Source organism: Hippopotamus amphibius, chromosome 7, assembly GCF_030028045.1.
Source record: "Hippopotamus amphibius kiboko isolate mHipAmp2 chromosome 7, mHipAmp2.hap2, whole genome shotgun sequence".
Lineage (NCBI taxonomy): Eukaryota > Metazoa > Chordata > Mammalia > Artiodactyla > Hippopotamidae > Hippopotamus > Hippopotamus amphibius.
The window spans coordinates 77,148,689-77,160,851 of NC_080192.1; the positions used below are offsets into that span (position 1 = coordinate 77,148,689).

General features: G+C 35.8%; 1 protein-coding gene across 2 annotated transcripts in view; it reads left to right on the plus strand.

Annotated features, from left to right (window-relative positions):
- Positions 1–12,163, plus strand: part of EIF5B (eukaryotic translation initiation factor 5B) — a 69,742-nt gene that overhangs the window by 25,023 nt on the left and 32,556 nt on the right. For both annotated transcript variants that reach the window (XM_057740534.1, XM_057740536.1), the window contains exons 4-9: positions 140–791; positions 2,207–2,418; positions 2,828–2,978; positions 9,465–9,560; positions 10,020–10,109; positions 12,007–12,081. In XM_057740534.1, the coding sequence (XP_057596517.1) occupies positions 140–791; positions 2,207–2,418; positions 2,828–2,978; positions 9,465–9,560; positions 10,020–10,109; positions 12,007–12,081 (1,276 nt within the window). The remainder of the gene's footprint in view (positions 1–139; positions 792–2,206; positions 2,419–2,827; positions 2,979–9,464; positions 9,561–10,019; positions 10,110–12,006; positions 12,082–12,163) is intronic.

Consider the following 12,163-nt stretch of genomic DNA (forward strand, 5'->3'; position numbering starts at 1 on the left):
TTGTAAAAAGGACCTTATTTTAAAATTATTTTGATAATTTTTCCCGTGTGTACTTAATGAAGTACATGACTTTGAGGAGTTTCAATTATTAAAAGAAAAAAAGTATAACTTAATATTTCTAACAGTGGAAATTTTTTAGCCAACAGAAAATAATGAAGATGAATCCATCTCAAAACAAGATAAAAAAAAGAAAGGACAGAAAGGCAAAAAACAAAGTTTTGAAGATAATGATAGTGAAGAATTAGAAGATAAAGATTCAACATCAAAAAAGACTGCAAAACCCAAAGTGGACATGTGCTCTGAGAGTGATGATGACGGTGACCGAAAAGCTAAAGGGAAAGCTCAGAAGTCAAGTAAGAAGCGGGACGGGTCAGAAGAGGATGACGATAACAGTAAGAGAATTAAAGATCGTATGAGAGTTCATTCTTCTGGTGAAAGTGGTGATGAATCAGATGAATTTTTGCAGTCCAGGAAAGGACAGAAAAAAAATCAGAAAAATAAGCCAGGTCCTAATGTAGAGAGTGGAAATGAAGATGATGACTCCTCCTTCAAAATTAAGACAGTGGCTCAAAAGAAGGCAGAAAAGAAGGAGCGTGAGAGAAAAAAGCGGGATGAAGAAAAGGCGAAACTGCGGAAGCTGAAAGAAAAAGAAGAGCTAGAATCTGGTAAAAAGGATCAGAGTAAACCAAAAGAGTCTCAGAGGAAATCTGAAGAGGAGGTTGTAAAATCCAGAGTGACTCTTGATTCTGGAGCAACTCCTGCCTCTGAAGAGATTCCCACAGCTGCAGAAGGTTGGTAATAATATCGAGGAAAGGGCAAAAGGTGTAGATTCATAATTAGTCTGAGTTTTGATCAAAGTCATTTTGTTATTTGTCCTTGGTTATTAAAGTACTAAGTTGTAAGAATAAGAAGCTTTTAAAAAATGATTTTTATTGTTAAATGTTTATGTATGATGTGTAAAATATCTTTCAAATGATTTGTGCATAAACTAGGATTTTCGCAGAATTTTACTGTGGAAAACAATTTTTTGCTGCTGATGAAGACTGGAAGTTGCCTAATGAAAAATTTATTCTTCCTTTTGATAAACCAGTGAGAGATAATATCTGAATTCTTTCCTGTTTTTAAAAACCTAATTTGGTCTGTGAAATGGAAAAGTAACATGCTGAAATTAGTTAACATCTGTTAAGCAATAGTGAGCCACGTTTTTGTACCAGAACCAAGTAACAAAAAAAGAAGCTTTCTAGTTAAATTTTCTCCTCTTACTCAGAAGAAAAACAAAAGATCAAATGATTCATATAATTTTTCTTTAAAGTAGAAAACTTTTAATGGAAAAATTGACATAGCTTTTTTTTAAAAAAATTAATTTATTGGTTGCTTTGGGTCTTTGTTGCTGCACACAGGCTTTCTCTGGTTGCGGTGAGCTGGGGCTTCTCTTCATTTTGGTGTGCTGGCTTCTCATTGCACTGGGTTCTCATTGCAGAACACAAGCTCTAGGCATTTGGGCTTCAGTAGTTGTGGCATGTGGGCTCAGTAGTTGTGGCTTGAGGGCTCTAGAGCACAGGCTCAGTAGTTGTGGCACATGGGCTTAGTTGCTCCATGGCATGTGGGATCTTCCTGGCCCAGGGCTCAAATGCGTGTCCCCTACATTGGCAGGTGGATTCTTAACCACTGTGCCACCAGGGAAGCCCAACATAGTTTTTTAACCACTCAGATTTTTACTGTCTGGACATTTTTGGAGGAGTACCATCAAGAAAGTAGCTTCATAATCTTTAATTCTCTAGCATAATGCTATAGAGTTCCTGGAGTATATATATATTTATGTGTGTGTGTGTATTTTTATCCTTTTAATATTTATCTCCTAAAGGTAGACATCATTCTTATCATCCCCATCTTATAGAAGCAAAACTACTGAATTAGGAATTCAGACACCATGGATAAAAAAGCTACGTTAGGTACTGTGTATCTTTTTTCCTGCTGACAGGATCCTCCTGTGTAACACCAGCATTATAGGCTTCTAAGGAGGCCAACTGGGTTGTTCTGAGCTCTTCTGGCTACTCAAGTGCTCAGGAGACCTTGATGTCTAAAGCCCTTAGCCTGCTGCTGGCATCAGCCCTGGCTCATTGTGGTCACTAAATTCTGTGGTTTGCTCACCATTGCCATAGGAAACAACTTTTAAAAATACTCTTTGCCTCTTCTTTTTTGGTAGATGACAATGAAGGAGACAAAAGGAAAAAAGATAAGAAGAAAAAGAAAGCAGAAAAGGAAGAGAAAGAGAAGAAAAAAGGACCTAGCAAAGCCACAGTTAAGGCTATGCAAGAAGCTCTAGCTAAGCTTAAAGAAGAAGAGGAAAGACAGAAGAGAGAAGAGGAAGAACGGATAAAACGGCTTGAAGAATTGGAAGCCAAGCGTAAAGAAGAGGTATGTTGTCATGAAGTTGCTAACGTTCACATTGTGTTTTATTTAAATCCTCTTCTCATAAAATAATCTCTAACTTTCTAATTCTAAAAATCTCTTAGTGGCATGATAATTCAGTTACATTATGGTTCAGGTACAAGTAATAAGATGAAGAGGTACAGAAAATCCTGTCTCATTTCCTCAGGTACAGACAGGAGTTACTTGTGCATCATTGCAAACACATAGTCTACTCTCATGGGATACTAATTAATACACATTATGTACAACATTTAAAATACTTTCATTTGGAATCTCCTAACATAGTACTTTGCATGTATCTCAAGAGCTTTCTTAGAAATTTGGGTTGTTTACATTTAAATTTTATAATTTGTTAAGCTAATACAATTTTTGTCTGATACTTATTCTTTTATAGGAAAGATTGGAACAAGAAAAGAGAGAAAGGAAAAAGCAAAAAGAAAAGGAAAGAAAAGAACGCTTGAAAAAAGAAGGGAAACTTTTAACTAAATCCCAGAGAGAAGCCAGAGCCAGAGCCGAAGCTACCCTTAAACTTCTACAAGCTCAGGGTAGGTGGTGTTCTTAATTAACTAAACAGTCTAGAAACTTCTTTCATGAAGTTACATCTCTATAATGGTCAAAAGGAGAGTTGAATCAAGAAGGAAAATTTCTCTGAAAATGCTGTGAAAAGTCCAATGATAATGTAAGGAATAGGTGAGATAATTTCAGTATTTAGGGAGATGACTTTCGTACTGTGATAAAAATTGGTATGTAAATGATAGTATGTCTGTAAATGAAAATACAGAATAGTAAAATGAGTCTCCATGTAGATATCACTGAGTTTCAACAATTATCACCATTTGCCATTCTTGTTTTGTCCCCCTCCACCCACTTTTTGCCCCGGGAGTATTTTAAAGTGAATTCCAGACACCATTATTATTTTGCTCACGTTTTACTTTAGTATATGTCTCTAACAGATAAGGACCTTTTACTTTTTAACATAAGCATAGTATGTATTATTATATTAAACAAAATTCCTTGATGTCTTGATTTTGTCCTTGTCTAATTTTTTCCACTTATCTCCAAAATGTCTTTTATAATTGATTTGTTCAAATTAGGATCCAGATTAGGTTCATGTGTTGCATTTGGTTGACATGTCTGACTCTCATTGATACCACTACCACCCCTGTTTTTGGCATGGATTTATCTGTGGAAGATACTGGATTTTTTTCCTAGAATTTCTCCTATTCTGGATTTGTCAGTATTCTCCTGGTGTTAGCTAATTTATTTCTCTATACCTTGTAATTTTTTAGATCTAGCAGTTTGGCTACTTCTTAGTGTGCTGTGTACCACCCAGTGCCTCATGTGAAGAGGCACGTAATCTGCTGGTGTTGCTTCTAGTGATGTCAGGATTGATCAGTGAGTTTAGCCATTGGCAGCCATGCCCATTACAAAAGTTCACTGACTTTTCATGTAATAATTTTAATTCCAGTTGGTGATCATTGCCTTTATCCAATATTTCATTAGGAATTGCAGAATTGTGAGATTTTGTCATTCTTTCTGCATTTATTAGCTAGAATCTTTCTCTGAAGAAAAGCTTTCCCTGAAATACAGTTCATGCAGGAAAACCAGGATAAATACTTAATTCTTTCCCTTTCTTTACTAATTTGAAAAATAATAAATTGGTGTCCTCACAATCTCCAAAGGTCACCAGTGAATTTAATTTTGTTTTGGATGTATATCATTTTATCTTAATAGAATTTTATATAATTGATATGTTTTCATCTCCTGAAGTCATTTATGTTTTTGATATTCAAATTATACTATCTTTGGCTAGCAGGAGGTCATTCAGGTTGGTCCCTGTGACTTTTTCACTTAACTACGATATTCTTGGACCTCTTTCCTTGCTTTCTAACACCACGAGATATCTCAGGTTCATCTTGCACATTTTCTCCTCTAGACCTTAAAATCAACTGTTTACCCAAGGAACCTTGGTTCCTTATAGTTTAGAGACCATAATCTGAGCATGTAATTAATTATGTTTTTTATATAAATTTATTTATTGGCTGTGTTGGGTCTTCGTTGCTGCATGCAGGCTTTCTCTAGTTGTGGCAAGCAGGGGCTATTCTTCTGTTGTGGTGCACAGGCTCCTCATTCCTGTGGCTTCTCTTGTTGTGGAGCACAGGCTCTAGGCACGTGGGCTTCAGTAGTTGCAGCACATGGGCTCAATAGTTGTGGGTCACAGGCTCTAAAGCACAGGTTCAATAGTTGTGATGCACGGGCTTAGTTGCTCCGCTGCATGTGGGATCTTCCTGGACCAGGGATTGAACCCGTGTCCCCTGCATTGGCAGGCGGGTTCTTAACCATTGTGCCACCTAGGAAGCCCCTAATTAATTATGTTTTTGACAGGCAAAATGATTTCAGATAGTGTCTTTGCTCCATTGAGAAGAATATTTTGGGACCGCTCTTAATGTCCTGTCCCTACAGTCCACAGATTTTTATATTATAGTAATTTTGGTGCTTAGGCTATAATTAAAGTAAGAGCTACCATTTATTATGTATTTAGTATATAACTGATGCTACCTTTGACATTGTTTCCTCATAAAAATCTTCATTCCCATCATATAGATGAATAAATGGAGACTCAGAAAACTTAAACAGCTTGCCCAAGGTCCTAGAGGCGAGATTTAACTGATCTGTGTGACTTCCTCTTTGTGTTATGCATTACATGTTCAGTTGGGAGCAGTAATGTAGAAAAACACTACTTAGATTTCAGAAAGTTTTATTCTCAATTGGGGATATAGCCTTTTAAAAAATGAAGTTAAAGAACAAATTCGAGTACAACTAGCACCCAAATATCAGATTTGACTGGTGGCTATCTGACAGGCTAGAAGCACTCATGGAGAAATTGGGATGGGACCAGACAGGGAGTAATTTGCCAATCTCAGAAATGCTGTTTTATGGAGTAGTTTGACTTGTATTTACAAGATTAGATGAAAATTATAATTTAAAATTATGAACTTGGCATCAATCTTTAGGACAGACTTGGAAGAGATGGTCTCTCAAGTGGCATCTCTGGCTCTAGTCTCTTTTCTTATTCTTCTTAGTGTTGCCTAATGTTTGCCCTCGTATGGGTTCCCTATTTTCTATTAATAAAAAAGTCCAAACTTCTTAGCCCGACTTTAGGGGCCCTCCCCAAGTCCGAACATTGAGTCATCTCATGAAAAGATACTACATGTTACATCTCACCATATCTTACGAAGCCACCTTGTTAGGTAAATATTATTTACCACATTCATTACTTAGAACAATATAAAACTTATTCAGTGAACTCAAAATGTGTTCTTAGAGAGTGTATCTGCAGATATTTTCAGATAATTACCCTGAATTGTGTAGCAGGTTATCTTTTCGGTCTGTTCCATAGTCTTCAGCCTGTGGAACTACTAAGCATATAGCAAGTACGCATCCCCCTAAAAGACACAAACTACCAAAACTCAAACAAATACATAACATGGATAGTCCTAAATCGATTTTAAAAATATACTCCTAAATCTATTTACATTTTATCTAATTAAAAAAAAAATTCCAACAAAGAAAACTCCAGGCGTTTACAAATATTTAGGGAAGAAATATTGCTAGTTATGAACATTATCTTCCAGAACTACCCAGCACATTTTATGGGGACAGCATTGCCCATATATCATGGTGAGACAGACATTACAAGAAAGGACCAATATCCCTCATGAACAAGGATGCAGAATTTCTCAACAGAATATTAGTAATTTGATTCCAGCAATACAGTTGATCCTTGTAAAATCTAGGGGTTAGAGGCAACTCTCCATGCAGGTACAAATCTGTGTATAAACTTCTAGGCAGCCTTTTGTATACATAGTTCTGCATCCACACATTGAACCAGCAGTGGATCTTGTAGTACTATAGTACATATTTAGTGAAAAAAATCTAAATGTCTGTGTAGTTCAAACCTGTGTTATTCAAGGATCAACTATATAAATATGTATATTTATGTGTGCATATTTATGTATATTTATATTTAGGGACAATCTGTCATGACCAGGTTGGGAATACAGAGTTGGTTCAGTACTTAAAAATCAATAAGTAGTTCACAATATTAATAGACTAAAGAAGAAAATCTACATGATTATCTCAAAAGATGCAGAAGAATCATTTGACAAAATTCAACGTTCACATATAATAAAAATTTACAAACTGAGAATGGAAGGGAACTTCCTTCCCTGATATAAGACATTTACAAAAACAACAACTATTACACTTACTGGTGAATGACTGAATACTAATAAACACTAATATTGTGATTAAGGCAATGATATCCACTCTTATCACAGTCATTGCACATTGTACTGGAATGTCCTAACTCAGGCAGTTAGGCAAAAAAGAAAGAAAGAAAGAAAGAAAGAAAGGCGTGCAGATTGGAAGGAAGAAGAAAACCTGTCTATTCACAGATGACAATTGTCTGTATAGAAAATCCCATGGAATCTACCCCCCAAAAATATCTTATAGCTATTAAGTGAGGTTAACAACATTATAGATAGGGCCAGTATGCAAATATCAACTGTATTTCTATGTGCTAGCAATTGACAAGTAAAATGAAAAATTTTAAAGTAGCACCCCCCCCCATAAAAGAAGTTGAAGCACTTAGTTAAAATTCTAGTATTTGTGGAATCTATATGCTGAAAACTATAAAACACTGATGAAAATAATCAAAGACCTGTATAAATGGAGAGATGTTGCGTTCATGGATTGGAAAATTTGATGTTAAGATGCCAGTTCTCCCATACTGACTTGTAGGTTCAATGCAACCTCAATCAAAATTGCAGCACAATATTTTGTGAATGTTTATAAGCTATTTCTAAAATGTGTATGAAAAGATAAAGGAGTTAGGGTGGCCAAAGTATTTTTGAAGAAGAACAAACCTTGGAGGACTCACAATATGCGATTTCAAGACTAACTGTAAAACTACAGCACAGTGTGATACTGGCAAAAGGGATAAACAAATAGCTCAAGAGAACAGAATAGAGAGTCTATGTATGGTCAGGCTGTTTTTTTTTTTTTTTGCTGTCACAGGAAAAGACAATTTGGTAAAGTATGGTGTTTGCAACAAGTGATAATGGAACAATTTTACATTTATATGTAAAAAACCCCCAAAACAAAAAAGCGAGTTCTAAGTCTCAATCATTATATAAAATATAACTCAGATTTTTTTAACATATAAAATATACAACTAAAAACTTTTAGAGGAAAACAAGGGAGAAAATCTTTGTGATTTTGTGTTAGGCAAGGAGTGCTTAGTTACAACTTCGAAAGCATAACCCATAAAAAGAACAAATTACAAAATTGAGGAAGTCCAGTTAAAAACTTTTCTATGCAAAAGACACCACTGACGGAAGTGAAAGACAATACCTGAAAGTCACATGTGACAGCAGCGCACGTGTGTGTGTGTGTGTGTGTGTGTGTGTATAAAGATAACTCAAAATTCAACAATGAGAAAAACAATCCTATTTAAAAATGGGTAAAAGGTTTGAAGAGACACTTCACCAAGAAACCATAAGCACGTGGAAAGAACACTCAGCATCATTAGGGAAATTCAAATTAAGATCACTGTGGGCTATCACTACACATTTGTTAGAATGAGTAAATTAAAAAAAAAAACCCAATACCTGTCTTTATCAAATGCTGGCAAGAGCAGTTGGAACTCTCATACATTACTGATGGGAATGCAGAATTGTGAAGCCACTTTAGAAAACAGTTGACAGGGGCTTCCCTGGTGGCACAGTGGTTAAGAATCCACCTCCTAATGCAGGGGACACGGGTTCGATCCCTGGGCTGGGAAGATCCCACATGCTACGGAGAAGCTAAACCTGTGTGTCACAACTACTGAGCCTGTGCTGTACAGCCCGCAAGCCACAACCACTGAGCCCATGCGCTGCGACTACTGAAGCCCGCGCACCTAGAGCCTGTGCTCCACGACAGGAGAAGCCACTGAAATGAGAAGCCCAAGCACTGCAATGAAGAATAGCCCCCGCTTTGCGCAACTACAGATAGCCCGCACATAGCAGGGAAGACCCAACACAGCCAATAAATAAAAATTTATTTATATATATATAAAAAAACCAGTTGGCAGTTTCTTACAAATTTAAATATGGTTGAACAACACAGGTTTCAGCCGTGTAGGTTTACTTATATGTGGATTTTTTTCAATAGTAAATACTACAGTAATTAAACGATTTGTGGTTGGTTGAATCCAAGGTTGCGGAACCATGAATATGGAGGAGACATGGATACGGAGGGCTGACTAGAAGTTTATATGCAGATCTTCGGCTGCACAGAGGGTTGGCAGCCGTGACACCATGTTGTTCAGGGGTCAGCTGTACATATTTATATTAACGTCCCATCATTCCCACTCCACAATATTTACCCCAGAGAAACGTTCACAGAAAAATCTGTATGCAAATGTTCATAGCAGTGTTATTCATAATTGTCAAAAACTACAAAGAACTTAAATGTCCTAAAGCTGTCTGTTGAATAAAGGAACTGGTACGTCCATACAATGGAATGCTATTTGGCAATAAAAAGAAACGAAGTGTTGGTATGTATAGTGATGAGGATGACTCAAATCCATTATGATCACAGCCAGACTGTAAAGTTTTATTTCTGTGACTTTCTGGAAAGAGCACATCTTTTGGGATAGAGAACAGATCAGTGGCTGCCAGGGGCTTAAGGATGTGAATAGGGTTTAACTTCCCAGAGCAGCACAGGGTGATAGAACTGTTCTGCATCTTCATTATGATGGTGGTTGCATAACTACATGCATTTGTCAAAAGTCATAGAACGGGATACTAAAAAAATGGAATTTTAATGTATGTAGATTTTAAAATACCTTATATTAAAAAGAGGATTTTCCGTGAATGTTCTTTTATATTTTAGGGTATGACTGTGGTGAATATCTTCTTAAGTAGTATTTCTTAGGTGACAAGCAAGTAGTATAAACCCTGAAATTTTCCATTTTTATCCCTCAGGTGTTGAAGTGCCATCAAAAGACTCTTTGCCAAAGAAAAGGCCAATTTATGAAGATAAAAAGAAGAAAAAAACACCACAGCAGCTGGAAAATAAAGGTTTGCATACAAAATAGTCTGTGATTTAGAAACAATATTGTTTGCCTTTTCCCCCATAACCTTCAAAACAGAGGTCTTAAAAAGAAATCAACAAATCAGAATTGCATATTGAAACTTACTTCCTATACCTTGTTTTTTATTATTATTTTCAACTGATTCAAATGACAGGTTAATGGAAAAGTACTTTTGTTTGAAAAATCTGGATCCTACACTTTTCAGAGTTTTCTTATTTTTTGTTTCCTTCTCAACCTTCTGTGATTTTACATTCTATTCTTCAGCAGAAAGAAAAACTAATTTCCTGTTTTAAAAGAAAAAAAACATGTGATATTTAAATGTTTCCTAAACTTGGTAAAGAATTTAGGTTGTACTACTGGTTTTTATTCAGTACTTAACAGAGTATCCTAACAGAAATTATGCACTGAAAAGTATTGTTAACTTGGTTTCTGTTCCTTTTTTCAGTATCTGAGCCAATGGAATTAAGTACTGCTGTAGAAGTTGTGGAACAAGGAGTACCTGAAAAAGAAGAGACACCACTTCCTGTTGAACCAGGCCAGTAGTGTTGACTAATTAACTCCTATTAAATAGCGCGGATGTGTCGTAAGTTGTCTTGGTTATCATTAGTTTGGGGAAAACAAATGTATGGCAGGTTGGCCTTATTTCTTTATAGTTCTTTCTTTAAATCATTTCATTTCCACTTGAAAAAGTGTAGTGGTGAGACTTGAATCATTCTTGTTCTCTACGATAGTGTGAGTAAAATGTTTTGTAGAGAGGATAGAGCTATTTGGATTTTTTCTGATGTTTTTATTTATGGGTCAGAATTCTTAGGTGGTACCGAGAAGACCTAAAGCTCTTTATTTAATCCTTTGGAGGCATTTTAAATTAGAACTTTCTTTAAGAGTGATAAAAATTGGCATTTAAAAATCTTTGGAGGTCAGCTTCTGTTTACTAAATTAGTAAGAGGATTCAACTTATTCATTCTGTGTGTATGTTTTGAGATTGGAGAAAATCTCTGGATTTTTTTTTTTTTTTTTTTTTTTTTTTTTTTCATTTAATTTGAAGATTGTTCTAATTCATGAGACTAGGTGGTACTAGGGGAGCCAGAGGCTTGCTAAATGTATGTTTCATAAAATCAAGAGAATCTCCAGTGTTTAAAGATAGGAGTGGGAGCAGCTTTAGAGAATGTTAAGACTGACCAGCACTGGTGAAAGGTATTATTGATCCTTCCTATTCTCAATATAAAAAAGATCATTTTCCTGAACACACCTCAGCTTAACATGATGAGATTAGAGAAATTCACATTGCTGGACTTAATAGCAGTTCACTATTTTAGGTGATATTTGTAGCACTAGAAGGAATTGCTAATTTAGAAGGAGTTAGGGGTACATGTTACCGACTTATTTCCTCCTCCTCAAGAAGACATATCCAGACTTGTTGGCAAATAGTAATTATGACAGGGAAACAAATACTGCATGCCCTAATCTTATCTTCCTTTCATTTAAGAATAATTTTGCTTGATTAGATTTAAGTAAAAAGAAAGTCATTTTTGTTAATAATGAGTTAATGAGAGTATAAAGTCTTTAAATTCAAAATTATACCTTTCTGGCTATTTTTGGTTTGTAAGCACAACATTCTGTTCTTATTTTCAACTGGAATAGAAGTGTAGATTTGTACCTCCAGCTATGTAATTTAAGTAGTATTTGTATGTATTTGTAGAGGTTAAAGCAAAATAAGCAATACATTCTTATGTATAAAGTATAGGCTGAAGATCAAAAAGAAGATATATGTGAAATTTCATTTGTCCTCAAGAACTGAATGCCATCATGTACCCTTTTCAAGATCTAAAGGAGCATTTCAGTGAGTTGCTAATATTTACCCCAGATATGAAATCTGGGTACCACCTAGTGTATTCAGAGACATCCCTGGTGGCACAGTGGTTAAGAATCCACCTGCCAATGCAGGGGACACGGGTTCCATCCCTGTTCCGGGAAGATCTCACATGCCATGGAGCAGCTAAGCCCGTGTGCCACAACTACTGAATCCCTTGCGGCTAGAGCCCGTGCTCTGCAGCAAGAGAAGCCACCGAAATGAGAAGCCTGCGCACCACAAAGAAGAGTAGCCCCCGCTCTCTGCAACCAGAGAAAGCCTGCACATAGCAATGAAAATCCAACACAGCCAATACATAAATAAACAAATAAATTTGTATTTTAAAAAAAGTGTATTCAAAACACGAGGAAATTGTGAAGCATTTAATAATAGTAAAGGATTTAACATGCTAGATATATTGAAAAACAGTTCCAAAGATAATGAAATTGTATACGTACTTTTTGCATAATTAAAACATTTCTTTTTTTATGTTAGCATAATTTTCTACATAATTTTTTTTCCTAAAAGCAATCTTATATGTCTAGATAAATTCTGTGTCCTTAATGAAAACTTTCATTTACAGAAGAGGAAGAAGAAACTGAGGATGCTGGATTGGATGATTGGGAAGCTATGGCTAGTGATGAGGAGCGAGAAACAGGTGAATAGCTCATAAGCACACATTGATAAGTCCATTGGTTATTGGAGGTGTGTATATATTTAAAGAAATAGTCTCCTGGTTA